Raw genomic sequence first — 19,507 nt, forward strand, 5'->3', positions numbered from 1 at the left:
TAGTCAAAAAAGCTTATTTTACTATTTAACTCCCACACCGTTCACACCGACTGCGCATTTTAACAGCTGTCTGGCAGTGCTTGCACAGTACCAAGCAGAAGCAGAATTAAAATACATGATTCCAAAATTGTAACATTTTAAGGTTATAGAGTGATAAGAGAGCAACAGGCATTTGAGCTTACAAGTCTGCACCAACCATCAACCACCCATTTACACTGTTTACATTTTAAAATTCTCCCCATGTTTTCAACTACCACCCACCTCATCACCACCACCCCACCACCCCGGACACAGATTCCATCTACCATTCACTATTTGAACTTGGGTCAATTTATGGTAGCCAATTAACCTACCAACCAAATGTCTGAGATATGGGTGAAAACAAAAAAAAAACAGCGGAAATTCACAGTCACAGGGAGAACACATAAATTTCACAAAAGCACCATCCAGTGTCAGGATTGAACCCATCCTCTGGCATTGTGAGACAGCAGCTCCTTGTATCACTGTCCCATTTCTTGAAGAACAACGGCTTGCTTATATGTTGCATTTTCAGGTAAGCTTAATGCCAAAGAATAAAAACACAATCAAAAAGGTTAACATCAAACTATTTCAATTTTTTATTTCTTTCCAGTAATGTGCTAATTTTCAACCTTTTGTTTATAAACAGAGGTTCAAAGCTGCTACACGCTCTAAATATATAAACTGTAACTAAAATAATTCAGCACTCAAAAGCCACGGCTGACTGCCATTAACAATAATTTGATTGGTTAGCAAGACTGAATTCGGAAACATTTGTAACAAAAGAACATTTTTAAGTAATTCACAAAGACAGGACAGTTATAATTAAACAACATTCATTAACAAAACTTTTTTACTGGTCTACATAAAGTGTACTGCTGACTTCTCCAAAAGTTTGAGATCAAGATTTTGCCCTTTCTTGTAAAATAAGTACACACTTTGTACATCATCACCAGAGAGTAACCCAACCACAAGATTCTAAACCAGGTCAAAAATATTATCTTTTCCCATAATAATTATAAAGCATCAACGAATATACTTTACCCCATTATTTGCCATAAACAGTGGCAATATTCTAGAGAACATTTGTCGCTCAAGGTATATTAGTATCATGAACAATTTTTCCAACACTTTACCCTCATTGGAGAAGTTTATGACTGCACATTGAACTTAAAATTCAGTGTAAGCTCCTATATTAAGAAACTGAAGGAATTTATATTATATAAAATTCATAAAGGTATTTCAGAAATCCAGTGATTTAGAAACATGCTTATTTCCAGTTGTCCCTTGGCTAAACATACAATTTAAATTAAAAATATTCTTTAAAAAATGAATTGTTCAATTGGCTAGATGATATCACCCAGGGAAAGTGCAGAGAAAAAGACTATCCAAAGCTTAAGTTATTTTGTTTATGAAAATTGTTCCCCTCTGCTTATGCAAAACATTAAAATTATTTGTTCCCCCTATACGTGTATAACATGTATTACTTGAGGCAAACATCTAACATTCAGCTTAGACAAGTTTACTGGAAATTAAAATCTAATGTTGCTGATCAAGGCAAAGGACATGATTAAACATAGTAATTTTTTTTTAAAAATCTGGGAAAATACACAAGTACCACAAATGCTTGTAAGTTTCCAACTTTGGGTCAAAAGGTGTTGCGAGCTAACTCTTCATCATAAAATTTAATTCACAGTTCTATCTAAGAAATGTAAAGGTATATATAAGTGCCTCCTGACTTTCCAGCACCTAAAAGCTATTAGCTAAAAGTTGTTAGCAAACTCACAATGATCCAAGTTAATGATATCATGAACAATAAACTCTTCATTGGATGAGAATACAATAATGTAGGTTATTGCATAAGTTACATTCCATGCCATTACATACCAATCAATTAATTTTGATTGATTTTTTACAAGAGTACCATTAAGCAACAGTGTCTCATGCCTTTTATTTAACCAGACTGCTACAAATACACTTAAGAAAATGAACATGCTACACTGTTAGCTATGCATTATATGTTATATAACTATGATTTTCTGTATATAGTTGGCAGAAACTAACAAATTTATCAATCAGTAATGAGTATTTATAAAGCTACTGAATCCAAGGAATTAACAGTGTGACATTAAACATAATCAGTATATAATCAGTAAAAGGCACATTAACTTATTTAAAATGCACAACAAAATTATTCAGGATTACACACGCCATGAATACAAATTAACAAATACAGATAACCCAAAAATGATCTACAATACCCAATACATTCATTAATAAAGCACAATCCAATATGGCTACAAAAATAAATTTGTGTAAACAAAATCTAAAATTTCAAAAATGTTTGAGCAAATCATCTTTTATTCCCTTCATTATGTAAGTTACTTTGTTGCACATTGAAATATTTATGTGCAGCTTTAATGCTTCATTAAAATCTGTAGCAAACTATTCCCATAAAATTTATACCAAAAATGAGAATTGTAAACCTATTATACAAAGGCATGTTGTATTCTAGATTATTGAAGGCAGCAATGATTTCTGTGGATTTAGAAATTCTTTTTAAATTCAAATTCTTTTCAAAATTTGAAAATAGTTGTCCAGTTTCATATGCGAATCAGATTAACCAGAATGATAAATGTATTTGCTTATTTGTAAGTGATAAATATATTCCTAGAAATGTTCAATGAAAATTGAATTTGAGAGCTCTAGGTTTTGAATTTAGAAATGTATTTTTTCTCTAAATAATCGTAAAATAGTTACATTCACAATTAAAACTGGTGCATTAAGGAAAATAAATTCCTGTTTGTAATTAAATTGGTAAATATGAATGTAGTCTTTAATTTGCAGTACTAATGCAATTATTAGAAAAGCTTTCAGTAAGGATTTAGGAGAAAGTTCTCATTTGGAGATAACAAACCTAATTAAACAAAAAAAAATTCTCTGAGACTGACGATATACATAAAACCTATGGCTTTCTTATACATCAGAAATTTGAATTGTAATTACTTTCTGCATGAGCATTGCTATTACAACCACACTTAAGATGAGAATTGAGTGTATAAACAATTTGGAGGTTTAACTAAAAATCAAAATGTGCACAGTGTAATTGCGTTCCAATTAGAAAGAAAACTTAATATTCACTATTTTCTAAATTATTAACTGAAATTATTATGTTACATTTTCCTTTGTCAAAAATAAATCAATATAAATACTCCACTTAGTGGAGTTCTACATAACATTGAATGTACAAAACAGTTTTTATATCAATTGATCAATGAATGGAGGCAAAAATAAGATGTTCAATGTACCAATCAGATTTAATAGTTAACAATAAAGAGATTAAGATTAAAAAGGAAGTTCAGTTAAAACTTCTTAAGGACTTGGATTTCACTGCAAGGCATTGATTAAAACCATGTTGACGAATAGAGCAATAAAGTTCTTTGCAACAGGACTGATCAGAAAGTATGTGGAATTAGAGAAGCAAGAAATAAAGTATTTGGATAAAGAAACATCAAAGATAGATGGAACAAATGGTTAGTACTAAGACACAGGATAAGTGGAAGTAGACAAGTCACTAGAAGCAGCAAATCAAGTAAACAAATTGCTTAAGACAGCATTTTAGTAATTTCATTTACCATTGAATGCAAAATGAGGGTTATACTGGAACTGTATAAACTCTTAAGTTATATGCAAAGTACTTCATAGTCACCACACTTCCAGAAGTACATAACACTGGAGGAAGTGCAGTGGAAGTTCCCAGGGCAGAGGTTAATCACTCTAGAGACTATCAGATATTACCTTTGGAAGAAAGGAGCCCAAGTGAGATTTAATTGACACATATAAACTTATAACAGCCTAAGCAAGCAAAAGCATGGAGCATTTTTTTAAAATCATATGGAAAGGCAACATCTAGCTTTGAAAGATTACAGGGGAGCTGAGGAAAACTTCATTGGTGAATTTTACGGGTGTATTCATTCCCTAAAATATAGTGGAGGAAGAAATCCTCATCACATTTAAGAGATAACTGGATGAGCACTTGGAGACATTGTCTATTATCCATAACATTTGACTATAATTCACTTACATTAATCGGTGTTGATATGAAGTCTTAAACAAATCATGAGTCTTTCTGACTTGTTAGACCTAATCTGCTCACAAACAGATCTAAATCGCTCTATGCTCTTTGTTGTGAAAGGAAGCTTAGCAAAAACCATGATTTGCTTATACATTTAAAATTGTTTATGCTTTGAAATGATTTCATCTGGTTTAATTAAATATATTTAGAATCAAAGGTCAATAATGTTATGTATATGTATTGCTTAGGAAATAAAGTTATAAAAAATGTACTTTGTACAGAAAATTTTTAAACTGTTACATTAAATTACACGATCTAGTTGCACATAAGATGAAATTCAAGACTTGCTTCTTGAACAATTTACTTGTATACTTGTTGCTTATGGCTAGAATTAAAACCAAAGATTATCAATGCTGCCTTTTTAATATAATTTTATGCTTATGCAAAACTCATATGTTTCTTGATGCTACTACTTTGCCTTCTAGTATAATTTCTGACAGATAACATAGTCCCAAAGAGATTCCTCCCTGAGGTAATCTTCCCAAATACAAACAACTATGAAATACTACCTGGTTTTATAACACCATTTTACAAAAAACAAGATCACATGGTAAATTTTGTTAAAAGCATTAAATTGACAACAGTGTAGTGTCATATGAATGAAAAAAATTATAATTTTTGACCTATATTAATAGTTGTATAAATATCTTAATCCTTCTCTAAATTCACAAAGCTTTAAGATGCAAGACTTTTGATTGTCTAAGCCCATGTATGAAGACCAGCATATCACTAGCTCTACATCACAAAATGTTTTCCAGAATTCTAGAAATAAATCAGTTAAACAAAAATAGCTTTGGTAACCTAGTACTGTACATAGTTAGATTTGTGGAAAATACTTTGCACATACAACCCAACAAAACTAAATATTAAATATATATTTCCTGAGTAACAGTTAATCTGATTATTGTGAAGGTTTGGCAAGAATATTCCCATTAATACAGTACATTAGATACTAAACCTGAAATTAAATTAAGATTGAATCAATATTAAAATAAATATGGAATGCTTTAAAAATTATAATATTTAACTGATATTACAAAAAGCAATTTTATCTTAATTAAGTGCTTGCTAGATCAAATATAGGTCCTACTTTTATATTTTCCACCACAGAGGGTTAGTAAATCTAAGAACTAATCCTGAGAAACATTTCTTTTTCTTTCTTATTATTATTCTATACAAATTAAAGAGGTGAAATAAAGTTACCCCAATTTATGTAGCACTCACAATCATTCAGGCCTCGGATTCTGAAAAGTAGTGATAGTGCCTACATTACAACTATTGCACTGTGGGGACATTTCATATTGAATGAATTCCACCACGGCAGGACAGATTATAAATATCACAAATCTCTCATCCGATCAAAACCAAATTCTAACAATGCACACCAATAACAACAAAAAGGATTCTGGTGGATGTTATTCAAAACGGCACAGCTTTTGCTCTGAGATCTCATATTCCCACTTCAGAGAGATTTTAAAACAAAGTGAATGAAAGTTGTCACCCAGTTTTCTATTTTCAAGCTCCTCAACAACCAAACTAAATACAAGTTATACATCTAGTAGAATAACAAAAATCATTCTAGATTGGGTGCATTGTGTCTTAGATTATTAATGCAGAATAATAAATATACCATTGGTCACTTAACCAACAGTCAATAGAAAAGACTTATTTAAATATAGGCCTAATTTGCTTAATGATAAAAATTGCAATGGACTGTTTTGACATTACATATTTTTTCCTCTGCCTTATCAAGCAAAACTTGCAAACAAGTCAAGCACAAAATTGTTATTTCTAAGTGTACAGATTATACTGCATCAAAACACCAGAATTTCTTTTCAAGTAAAGATTGGTGAATGATGACAGATTTCCTCTGCTATTTATAAACAGTACTAGTACATAAATGCACTTACTTTTTTCTAAAAGTGCAAACAAAAATGTCCTCTCATTACATATACTGTCAAAAATAGCAGTAAGAAGAATGTTTTTCATATCATTTGACTTTTATGGAGCTTTACATTTGTAATTACTAATTTTATACACTATAATAGCAAAAATGACGTGTTTTCAACAGTAAATTTTAGGGAAATCTTTAGTAGAATCTTTAAGGTGTACTGAAAAGAAGTTGGGAACTATTATTGGGACATCAATAGAAATTGCATTAGTGTACTTTACTAGTCCAACCTAATTTTAGACAACATCACTGTAGTTTAAAAATTTTGCTGGTTTTCAAGTGTATAAGGCAAAACCACTGAAGAAAATGTTTAGGCTCCATTGCAGTTAGGGTCGTTATCCCTATTCATCTAGGTGAAAAGCCAGCATTGATTTAATTAAAAATTAAAATAGAGCAGTTTCTCTAACAAGTTATCATAACACCTGGAAAAAAGCTGAACACCAATCTCAGTACTACTTATATGACAAAGAAGAATAAAAATACAGATCTCAGCTGGCTACAATCTAGGGGTTGCTGCTGGATATGAATATGGTTGAAACCGTATCAGGCTTTACTGTTATGGCCCCACAGTTAAAAGACCTGCCAGCAACAGATGGCAGGGATAGCACAATGAAACATTCATGCTCATGATCCACAATTTATGAAGAATTAAAAAGTGTTATTAATCATACTATTCACACAAAGGAAGTTCACAAAGTTAAAAACTATTTTGAGAAGATGAGGCTCCTAGCTGGATTTTTCGTCATACGAATAAATGGTAAATGCTACATAGGTTTCACAGGCTGTTAACCATCATTAGGTACATTCTGGAAAACTGCTGTTCATAATAACATTCCTACCTAAGTTAAAGAATGCAGCTATTTGTGAACTGAGTCCTGAAGCTAATAAGAAAATACTTAGATAGTTTTAAGTGTAGGTGTTAAAGCCACATGTAGAGGTTCTTCAGTTTCTTTATCTCTGAAAAGAGCTATATAACTGAATAATATACTGTGTTATAAACTGGACGACCATAGATATAGGAGCAGAATTAGGCAATTCGGTCCATCCAATGACTACTTTTAAGTACTTGGCAGAAGTAATTAAAATGTTCTTAGACATACAAGCACATAACTGAGTTTCCTTGAACAAACGATTTAATAGATCTGTTAAATATATAATGCTGCAACATCTTAATTACTGAGTAATGAAAATACTGTTAGCAAATTGAATAAGCAAGATCTCCTTTGCCAAGTAGTCCAGTTTTTGGTTCTGAGGAGGTTGCGTGTGTTATTACAATATGAACTATTCAACAATATAGAAAGAGGAATTAAAGGTAATCAGGAATGATTGGAAGTGTTCAGTTATTTAAAACATTGTCTTTTTTTTAAACACCTAAGCTTCCTCAATCCTGTTTAGCAAATGACACAATACCATGGAAAATGGATAGTAGTGCTCCAAAGTTCCAGAGCCCAACCTAAATTTAGGATTTGAATAAACTTCATGTCAAATAAAATTAAGATTTTTTTTTCCAGCACAAGTTCTTTTTTTATATGTCTCTGTCATTGGCACTTATCAAACCTGATCAGGTTTTTTTTTTGCAGTTTCCAATAACTTTTCTATAACCTAAAGCAGTAATTAAGAATATACTACATAACTGTAAAACATTCATAAATTGTTTCAAAAACCTAAATATAGGAGAAATTATACTGCATTTTAGATAATGGGGTAAATGACAAAAGTTTCTTTACAAAACTTAGCTGTGACAAAACCAAACTCATATAGGTGATACATAAAATTACTAACAGTACTACATATTTTTTGCATTGTCAGAGACTCTGAATTTCATTTCTTATTCACTAAATTTCACATTCTTATTTCATCAATAAGAAAATAAACAGCATTATTTAATCCCTCTTCACTTACACACAAAATTTGGTGCGATCTTCTGAACTGCATGATTATCATCTGACAATGAACAATAGAGCCTAAATTTCAGAAAGAATTTATACCAAAATGCCAAAAGCAGCAGAAATGGTTCAATGCTGCAAAAAGAACTGATGACAATTTTTTTTACTGAAATGACTGAAAACAACAATTAAGATTTTGTTAGACACCAATAACCCAAGTTATCACTTCCATATTCCTCTTCCAATCTCTTCTCAGATTGCAGCTTTCCCTTACCACTCAGATAACCAAATTATTTAATAGGTGGTTTATTGTTAATCTTAGAATTAACACAATACAAACAATACTACTTTGAAGACTCCACCCACTGTTTGAAATATACCATAACACAATTCACAACAGCTGCTGCATTTTAAGGTGTCACTTTTCTTTGTAGCATATTTCTCTCTTTATTGCTGCACATCCAGAATGATCTGATTCAGACTTCATTTTTTTTCTCTTCAGTGACTACTTCATCTTCATTTCTGGTAGCACCTCCTTGACACAACTCCTTTAGTGCTTTTTCAATTTCAGTATGCTTGACCAAAGCTCCCAGGGAAATTTCTGGTAAGGTCATCTGCAGAGCACACCAGAGAGCAGTGCGAGCCTTTCGTGTTGAAATGGTGAGATCCTTAATGGCAGCTGCCAGGGCCAAAACATCTGAAAACCAAAATAAGCAATAAATATATCTTAGCACATCGGGACAGAATTAGAAGTCATCTATGGACAATATATATTAAGGTGAAACAATGAAGCAAAATTGCTTGAGAAGTCAAATATATTCAAATATTAACACATAAGGAGGACATAAATAATCTTCCGGAAATAGTATGGGATAGAGGGTCCAGTGAGATGGAGGAACTGAGCGAAATACATGTTAGTAGGAAAGTGGTGTTAGGTAAATTGAAGGGATTAAAGGCAGATAAATCCCCAGGGCCAGATGGTCTGCATCCCAGAGTGCTTAAGGAAGTAGCCCAAGAAATAGTGGATGCATTAGTGATAATTTTTCAAAACTCTTTAGATTCTGGACTAGTTCCTGAGGATTGGAGGGTGGCTAATGTAACCCCACTTTTTAAAAAAGGAGGGAGAGAGAAACCAGGGAATTACAGACCGGTTAGCCTAACATCGGTGGTGGGGAAACTGCTAGAGTCAGTTATCAAAGATGTAATGACAGCACATTTGGAAAGCGGTGAAATCATCGGACAAAGTCAGCATGGATTTGTGTAAGGAAAATCATGTCTGAGGAATCTCACAGAATTTTTTGAGGATGTAACAAGTAGAGTGGATAGGGGAGAACCAGTGGATGTGGTATATTTGGATTTTCAAAAGGCTTTTGACAAGGTCCCACACAGGAGATTAGTGTGCAAATTTAAAGCACACGGTATTGGGGGTACGGTATTGATGTGGATAGAGAATTGGTTGGCAGACAGGAAGCAAAGAGTGGGAATAAACAGGACCTTTTCAGAATGGCAGGCAGTGACTAGTGGGGTACCGCAAGGCTCAGTGCTGGGACCCCAGTTGTTTACAATATATATTAATGACTTAGACGACGGAATTAACTGCAGCATCTCCAAGCTTGCGGATGACACGAAGCTGGGCGGCAGTGTTAGCTGTGAGGAGGATGCTAAGAGGATGCAGGGTGACTTGGATAGGTTAAGTGAGTGGGCAAATTCATGGCAGATGCAGTTTAATGTGGATAAATGTGAAGTTATCCACTTTGGTGGCAAAAACAGGAAAACAGATTATCTGAATGGTGGCCGATTAGGAAAAGGGGAGGTGCAACGAGACCTGGGTGTCATTATACACCAGTCATTGAAAGTGGGCATGCAGGTACAGCAGGCAGTGAAAAAGGCGAATGGTATGCTGGCATTTATAGCAAGAGGATTCGAGTACAGGAGCAGGGAGATACTACTGCAGTTGTACAAGGCCTTGGTGAGACCACACCTGGAGTATTGTGTGCAGTTTTGGTCCCCTAATCTGAGGAAAGACATCCTTGCCATAGAGGGAGTACAAAGAAGGTTCACCAGATTGATTCCTGGGATGGCAGGACTTTCATATGATGAAAGACTGGATAAACTGGGCTTATACTCGTTGGAATTTAGAAGGTTGAGGGGGAATCTGATTGAAACGTATAAAATCCTAAAGGGATTGGACAGGCTATATGCAGGAAGATTGTTCCCGATGTTGGGGAAGTCCAGAACGAGGGGTCACAGTTTGAGGATAAAGGGGAAGCCTTTTAGGACTGAGATTAAAAAAAACTTCTTCACACAGAGAGTGGTGAATCTGTGGAATTCTCTGCCACAGGAAACAGTTGAGGCCAGTTCATTGGCTATATTTAAGAGAGAGTTAGATATGGCCCTTGTGGCTAAAGGGATCAGGGGGTATGGAGGGAAGGCGGGTACAGGGTTCTGAGTTGGATGATCAGCCATGATCATACTGAATGGCGGTGCAGGCTCGAAGGGCCGAATGGCCTACTCCTGCATCTGTTTTCTATGTTTCTACATCTGTAGCATAGAGTGATCTGTACCAAACTTTGCCAAAATTTACCATACTTCAGAGGCACCCTTTGTATGTATAAAAGTAGATAGATAATATGCAGAAGCAAATTGTGTGGATCCATGTTTATTTAGCAAATCACTGTGTACATTATGAACCACTTTTATATGCACAGGTTAATCTGCTGCACAGGTTTGTAGAATGGTAAAGAGAGGTAACGCTCACCTTAGTTGAGGCTTTGAGTTCAATAGTCAGGATGTTATGTTATGTTATAGGTTTATAAAACTCTGGTTAGGCTACAACTAGGATACAGCATTCAATTCTGGTCAACCCATTATAGGAAGGATGTGGAAACTTTGGAGAGGATGCAAAAGTGGTTTATCAGACTACTGCCTGGATTAGAGAGGCACGTGCTATAAGAGGTTTGGCAAACTTGGGTTATTTCTCAGGAGTAATGGAGCACAGGGAAGACTTAATAGAAGTTAAGATAATGAGAAGCACAGATATAGTAAACACCCAGTATCTTTTTCCCCAGGGTTGAAAAAATGTCTAATACCAGAGGACATGCATTTAAGGCGGGGGGTGTAATTACAAAGGAGATGTGTGGGGCAGGTTATTTTTTTATTACACAGAGTGGTGTGTGCCTGGAATGCAACACCTGGGGGTGTAGTACAAACAACTATGATAGAGGCTCTTTAACGGGTTGATGAACATGCTAAGGATGGAGGAATATGGACATCGTGTAGGCAGATTGTTTTCCCTTGTACTATCTCAATGCACTGTTGTAATGAAATGATCTGTATGAATCACATGCAAAACGAAGTTTTTCACTGTAATAAACCAATTTACCACAAGGGATTAGCTTAGGGTAATAGACCCATGGACCACTACAGCATAAAAACAGGCCCTTCAGCCCAATTCCATGCTGAACTATTTTTCTGCCTTGTCGCATCAACTGGCAATTGGATCATACAGCTCCATGCCCCTCTTATCCATGTACTTAATCAAAATTCCCTTAAATGTTGAAATCAAACCACTACTTCCATTAGCCACTTATTCTACACACTCACACTACTGTGCGAAGTTCCCCTCATATTCCCCTTAAATAGCTCAGCTTTCACCCTTAACCCATGATCTCACAGAGAGAAAGGAAGTCAGTGACAGAATTATTTAGATGATGTTCCCAAATGTCATGAGTTGCATCTGACTAATCATTGCTGTTGGGTTTCCTAGGTATTTTGCCATGGTGATGTTCTTTTGGTACTGGAAATTAAACAAGAAAGAAAGCTTATACAAACAATCACTTCTATTTTATTTATATTGTAGTCATTCTTATGTACACCTGGAACTAATACATTGTGAACTAGTTACCCTTGTCATCATTGTAACGAGGTGCTCCTTGTCTCTGACGATTTGCTGCATTAATTATTTCATCTTTACGACGTGCTTGTGTAAAATGAATAGCTTCCAAATGACAATCGAGAGCTGTAGATATATTAGCATGGACTGGAGAACTTTGGAGACGTTCCATTTTGCCAAGCAAAGTCAAGACCTGCCATGCAATTCAAACATCAAATATAAAGTCACAGACAATTCTTAATGAATATATTAGTCCTGATGGAGAATGTATTTCTGGGAAGTACAATAAGTAGTAATCCATAAAGTTTTTTTTATGGCCTTCAGTTAAACAAACAGCAACCTGAAAAAAATACCTCATCATATCAAAAAGCTATTTTTACCAGACTTTTACAGAACCACATCCAAGGATTACTATGTGTGGGAAGTAAGAAAAGTGAGACAATAATCTAAGTTGCTAGAAGCTATAGACAAAATTGAGTGAAAATTACAGAAAAAGGCCAGAATCTTTGAACAGGCTGGGAACACATTATTAGTGTCATTTAGTTCTATAGAGGAATAGTTAAAAGACCTACGAGATAAATTCACAAAAATCTATGATGATTGTGAAACAAAATAAGACAAATTTTAAAAATTATTAAAAGAGTAGAAAAGCAGGACAATATGATTTTTATAAAATGCTAGTTATGCTTAGTTCCCTGTTCAATTCATATTTCTGAAATTGCCTCAACATCTTGCATAAGCTGCATAAAAAAATAATCAGACCATTCCCACAGAAGAGGATGCGGAAGTTGAAGTTGTTTTCAGAGAATGAAACAATGTATTAGAGTTCCACAAATTTATGAATGGTTTTGAAAAGGTAAATATGCATAGAGGTTATTGAACAACTACTGAAAATAGAGGAGAGTGGAACCAGAGTTAGGAGATTTTTTTTTTAAACTCGTTTTTATCAGGAATGCAGGCCTGAAACAGTGGTAATCACTACATTTATAGTAATTTCATTACTGCTAATACTCTCATCCATCTGTCTGAACTTGTTCTCCCCCTCAACAATTTCTCTTTTGACTCCTCCTACATTCTACAAATCAAATGTAGCCCTGGGGTCTTACATGGGCCACTGGTACCCCATCCAAGCTCTTCTTCCATTACGTCAATGAATACATTAACACTGTTTCCTACACTCATGTGGAACTTGTCAATTTATTTACCTATGCTACAAACTTCCACTCTGCCTTCCAATTCACTTGGACTATTTCTGGCACTTCTCTCACGTTCTGCACCTGTCTCCAGCTAAGGAGACAAACTATCCACTGATGCCTGCAATAACTCTACTGAGGCCATCCCTTTCAGTTTCTCCGTCCCAGAATCTCTAAAATGTTCTCCTTTTTCAGGAAACATAGATTCCCCTCTACCATAGTGAACAGAGGCCAAACATAACCTGGAAGAAAAGTACTTCATATTCCATTCGGGTAGCCTCCAACCCAAATGGTGTTACCATTGAATTTTTCAATTTTAGGTAACAAATGCTTTGTGTGTTTCTCTCCCGCTTCTACTGGTCCCCAAGGTGCATTCTACATTTATTCACTTTTCCCGTTTCTCTCTGTCTATCACCTTACACCCATCCACACAGGCTTCCCCCACACTGCCCAGCACTTTCACCTCTCACCACTTTATAATCACCACCATCCATCCATACTCAATTCTGATGCATCAACTTTGTGTTCACAGATGCTGCTTAACTGGCGGAGTTCCTCCATTTGTTTATGCTCTGGATTCTGGCATCTGCAGTCTCTTGTGTGACCAGTGTTTTGTTTGGTCTTACGTGTTTTACAAGTTGGTCTTATGGTGTCCATTCAAATATTAATCTTAATACAAATCCAATTTACTTATTTACAAGTTGTCTTACCATACATATATCTATTAATAAAGAGAACCATAAACCCTAAGATACCAATAAATGAGGAAATACAGAAATTAGTCAATGGACTGAAATCTTACTTCAACTCAGACTGAGAATCCTTTCTTCCAAGCTGTTCCTCAATGCCAATCCATTTTGTTCACCCAGCTTACATTGCATTCAATGACCATTTTTAAAATTATGAGACTATAAATAAAGGATATCTGATGCAATTTAATTTGGGATTCAGTGTACAAATCTCAGTGGGGGGGCGGGGTCCAACAAAAAAAATCTTATTAGCATTTCAACCACAGATTGAAAAATGACATTGTTTATAAATTTTCTCATCCTTCCTGCAGATAAAGCAGTCAAAAGAAAATAATATCTTGAAATGCATCTTTTCATCAATGAAGCACATCTGTTGTTTCTATGTTTCACCCACTTTAATCTTTCAATAAAAATAAAAAGCAGGATACATATCATTGCTACAAATTGAACAAACTAACGTAATATTCTTTGAGAACAATCTATAAAAAAAACACAGCATCATAGAGGTGCTATTTTCAAAATGAAAAGATGAACATGACAAAACAATAGTGAAGAAGTGACTTAGGACCTTTCATACCCCCAATCATTTTATCAGAAAATTTAGAATAGCCTGTAGGATTTATCAATAGCATAGTCAAAGAAAGTTATTTAAAAACAGAAATAAACTACAAAACTGTTGAAAATAGTATTTATTATTAACAAACTTCTGTGACAGTTAATAGATTTGAGCCCACAATATGCAATTGTGCTGCACAAGAAAGAGAAACCTGAAAGAATAATTATTTCTGGTACAAAAAAAAAGATTTCTTTATCATTTTTTTCCCTGAATAATAGCACAGGGTTGGGTCAAATCCAAAGGCATCAAATTATGTGGAATTTTTAATGATGTGTCTTCTACCCTTATTTTAGCTGATTTAAAATAACTGTATATGCTTAATATAGACAAAAAATGTAAATTCTACTGTGTATTCAATTAAAGATGAAGAAAATGAATAAAAATACAAATTTTGGGTAAAAAAAAATCAAAAACAACTCTAAAAGCAAACTTACCCTTGCTTGTTCACGTAACTGATCAACAATTAAACGATCTACTCTTGAAGGATTGGAAGGCAGGCGAGGTATAGGAGTATTGTTTGAACTGGACACTCGCTTTCCAGGAAAATTTCTCGCAAGCTCAGCTTCAGTCTGTTAAAAAATCAAAGAGGAAAGATTAAATCATTACTGTTTTCCCTACATGCCTATTATAATTTTGTAGTAAAAAATGTACAAAAGTAAAATTTGCCAATGTTATTGAATTAGAAAATTACGAATGAAAAACTGCAAGTAACTGCTATAGTGAAGCCACAACTGCTAGAATCAAGAGAATTCCTTGTAGAGGTACATTTACGAAGGGAAAACACAAGATAGCTTTGGAATAGGGTAAAGGAGAATCTTAGAGATTCTGTAAGTATATTAAGAGCAAAAAGGAAACTACGGAGAAAATAGGGCCTTCCATGGATCAATGTGGCATTTCATGTGTGGGGTCACAGGAGAGGGGCAAAGACTTAAATGAATATCTTTACATCTGCATTTTCATGAAGAAGGTCATAGAAGCTAGGGAATTCAGTGAAGAAAATAGTAATGCCTTGAAACACATTACAAAAAAGGTGCTGCCAGTCTTAAAGCACACAAAGGTGGATAAGTACCTAGGGTCTGATCGAATAATTCCTAGAACATTGTGGGATTGTAGGGATGAAATGGCTGAGGCCCTGACAGAAAGATCTGTATCATCATTAGCAAAAAATGAGATTCTAGAAGACTAAAGAGTGTCCAATGATGAACCTTTGTTTAAGGAAAGCTACAAGGACAAGCCATGGAAATACAGATCAGTCAACCTAACATTCATTGTGGGAAAGTTATCTGAGATGTTCTCATCCTTCAAAGGGCGGAGTTTCCCTAACCCTACCATTAGTGCTGCCCTCACCCATGTCTCCTCCATTTCCTGAACATCTGCCCTCACCACCATAACAAAGATAGAGTTCCCTTCTCCTTACCTACTACCCCATGAGCCTTGGCATCGAGCACATCATTCTCTGTAATTTCCACCATCTTCTATGAGATCCTATCACTAAATACCATTTTCCCTTCCCCAACTCTCCGATTTTTGCAAGGATCAGTCTACATGACTTTTTTGTCCTCTCGTCCCTCCCCACTGATTGCCCTCCTGGCACTTACCCCTGCAAGCAAGAAAAGTGTTAAACCTGCCCCTACACCTCCTCTCTCACCACCATTCGGACTCCAAAACAGTCCTTCCAGGTGAGACAACACTTCACCTGAAACTTGTCGGGGTCATCCACTGTATCCAATGCTCCAGGTGTGGCCTCCTCTACACTGGTGACACCTGACATTGATTGGGGGACCACTTCATACAAGCATCTTCTCACTGTCCGCCACAAAAGGTGGGATTACCTGGTGGCCACCCATTTAAATGCTACTTCCCATTTCCATATGTTAGTCCATGGCCTCCTCGATAGTCAAAATGAGGCCATTCTCAGGTTGGAGGAGGTGTCCTTCTGGCTAGTCTTCAACCTGATGGTTGTGAACATCAATTCTCTAACTTCCGGCAATTTCTCACCTAACCATCACCTCCCTCTGGTACCCCTCCTCCTTCCCCATAACACATGATCAACTGTCCTCTCCTATGGATTCCTTTTACTTCAAACCTTATCTCTTCCACCAATCACCGCCTAGCTTCTCATTTCATTCCCCCACCTCCATCCACCTTCCCCTCCCTTGATTTCACTCATCACCGACCAGCTTGTACTCCACTTCCACCCACTTTCTTATTCTGGCTTCTGCCCCCCTCTCTTTCCAGCTCTGATGAAGGGTTTCTGCCTGAAATGCCAACTGTTTATATCCATCCACAGCTGCTGCCTTATCTGTTGAGTTCCTCTAGCATTGTGTGTATCCTGCTCTGGATTTCCACCATCTGTAGAATCACTTGTATTTCACCCCATAGAGCTGTTTTGACTACATTGCTATGAAAAGAATTTAATGGCTATTCTATCAAGTACAAAGAAATAAAGTTAAATAATACAGGCAGAAGTGGAGATTAACTCCTCCTTTACCTTTTTTCTCTCTTTTTCCAAAGCCCGCCACTGTTCATAACATTCTTCCAATCGAATGTGAAGTTCATTTGCTGGGCCACTACGATTCTTCATAGGTCTGTATTTGGAAAATGGTGGTGGAAATCCAAATCCAAAGTAGGGTGTGGTCATATCTCCGCCAAAAAAATCATTTATAAAAGGATGTAAATGATTAAAGTCATCATAATGAAAAAAGTCAATTAACTCAGGGAATGGAAATGTTGTATGAGGAAAAGAAAAACCTGAAGGAAATCCATGGGGGCCAAACTGGGAGAAGTTCTGATTTTGCTTAAAATCAGACATCATGAATGGGAATGTGGGTAAGAAAGAATGATTAATGAAATCAGATATATTGCTATTATCTTGCTCATGTTGTCTGCGGTAACCATTACACTGTTGGTGGTTTTGTCCAAAAGGTCCAGAGTTCAAAGGATGTGGATATATATTTTTGCGTCCTGCCTTGTCATCCCTGTTGTTATTGTATCCATGTTTATTAGAATATCTAAAATATTTAACTGGCTCATCATTACCAACATTGTGATGTGATGTCCAACTGGTTCCAAGTCCAACAGAATGTTTTTGATGTTGATCATCTCTGGCAGCTGAAGAATCAATATTAAGTATTGTACCAGGCTCTTGTATTTTACCAACAACATTGGATGAATTCCAATCACTGATATTACCACTAGAAAACCTGAGACATTCATCTTGCCTCAAGGATTCCACTGGAGCTGCTGGATGATAATAATTAGGTTGAAAAACACCAGATATTGGCAACTGTATTGGAGACCTGCTACTTACAGCAGATATAATTGATGTTTCTGAAGTTGTTGGAATAATGTTGCCATCTTTCTTAAACACAGGACTAGGTTCACCAGTGGGGTTCATTGTGTTGCTATCAGACCATAGCAGGTTACTTTGGGAAGAATGAGGGCCATATTCACTCCTATGTGGCATAACCTTTGTCAAATTAATATATTCAGATGACCTAGCAAGACCATCTAAACAACTCTGATTCAACTTTTCACAATGATTCTCAAAATTGTCTCGAAACATACGAGCATGGTTTCGATGTTTTGGAAAGTCAAAAGCAGGTTTTCTGTTGACATCAGCAATAAAGCCATTCTTTTTGGGAAACTGCAAGCTATGGAAATCCATTCGTGAAACAGAAGAGTTTTTCTTCAAAGAACTGGCACTGAAATCTTCACGTCGTTTTTGAATTAGTTGTTTCTCCTGCAACACTTTGCCCCATGTATCACCAACACGTGAATTGTATATATTTTCTGAATTCCGGGTACAATCTTTGATCCCAAATGCTCCAACTTTATTCTCTCTAAATTGGTCAATTTTGTAGTGTTCTTTGCATGTATTTGTATTATTAGGGAAGCTACGTATATTAAAATTGGAAACTCCCCTCTCAACTTCCTCATAATTTTGTAAGCAGCAATCAAATTCCTTGGACTGCAAGGAAAACTCTTCTTTCTGAGGCACAGTGTCATTTCTCACTACAGATGTGACATTACTGGCTTGAGAGTCGCACAGGTCAGTATCTTTATTAAGCATGGAAATCCATGGTTCTGAAAGATTAAACCTTTGAAATCCTTGATAAAATTCATCGGCTTTTCCTTTTTCTGCCAATGTCTGAGAGTTTTCTTCATAATATTCAGAAATCCCCATGCTATTTGAAGTTCTACCATTTTCTATTTGGTTTTTCAAAGCTGATCCAGGACCATCTCCATTTGCAGTGGACCAAATTGATTGAAATACTCTGGAGGATGAACCCCTGAAAGACATAAAATAATTTAGAACTGAAAGAAATTAATTTTCAGATGATCATCAGTGATACTACAATGTCAATTTATTACATTAATAAGAACTGGTATATGAATGCTTTAGCAGTGCCATCCTATTGTTCACCAATGACTGAGTTCATTTTAGTGAACTGAAGACAGTTTTATATACCGAGAGAGTTCACTACAATTGTGCTGCTAGCCGTATATATCTCCCCCTTCCCCGTTAATTCAGAGAATTACAGATTACAAGTCTACACTGCACTTAAGTGACCACGATGTTTCACTCCCTAACAAGAGAAATTCTGCAGATGCTGAAAATCCGAGCAACACACACAAACTGCTAGAGGCACTCAGCAAGCCAGGCAGCATCTAGGAAAAGAGTATAGTCGATGTTTCGGGCTGAAACCCTTCGGCAGGATTGGAGAGAAAAGCTGATGAGTAAATTTAAAAGGTGGGGAGAGAGGAGAGAGAAAAATACAAGGAGACAGGTGAAAGCTGGAGGAGTAAGGCTGAAGTAAAGAGCTGAGAGGTTGATTGGTGAATGAGACAGAAGGCCATGGAAGAAAGAAAAGGGGGAAGGAGCACCAGATGGAGGCAATGGGTGGGCAAGGAGGTAAGGTGACAGAGGGAAAAGGGGAAGGGAAATGGTGAAGGAATGGGGTGAGGGCATTAACGAAAGTTTGAGAAATCAATGTTCATGCCATCAGGTTGGAGGCCACCCAAACTGAATGCAAGGTGCTGTTCCTCCAACCTAGGTGTGGCATC

The 19,507-nt window shown here is 35.9% G+C and overlaps 1 protein-coding gene across 5 annotated transcripts in view; it reads right to left on the minus strand.

The window, feature by feature from the left end:
* Positions 1 to 603: 603 nt before the first annotated feature.
* Positions 604 to 19,507, minus strand: part of LOC134344535 (meiosis-specific coiled-coil domain-containing protein MEIOC-like) — a 98,365-nt gene continuing 79,461 nt past the window's right edge. For all 5 annotated transcript variants that reach the window (XM_063044508.1, XM_063044507.1, XM_063044504.1 and 2 more), the window contains 4 exons: positions 16,932 to 18,732; positions 14,875 to 15,009; positions 11,895 to 12,075; positions 604 to 8,687 (listed from right to left, as the gene is read on the minus strand). In XM_063044508.1, coding sequence (XP_062900578.1) covers positions 8,467 to 8,687; positions 11,895 to 12,075; positions 14,875 to 15,009; positions 16,932 to 18,732 — 2,338 coding nt within the window. In that variant the 3' untranslated portion in view covers positions 604 to 8,466. The remainder of the gene's footprint in view (positions 8,688 to 11,894; positions 12,076 to 14,874; positions 15,010 to 16,931; positions 18,733 to 19,507) is intronic.

This window comes from Mobula hypostoma, chromosome 3 (assembly GCF_963921235.1).
Source record: "Mobula hypostoma chromosome 3, sMobHyp1.1, whole genome shotgun sequence".
In the NCBI taxonomy this organism is placed as follows: Eukaryota; Metazoa; Chordata; class Chondrichthyes; order Myliobatiformes; family Myliobatidae; genus Mobula; species Mobula hypostoma.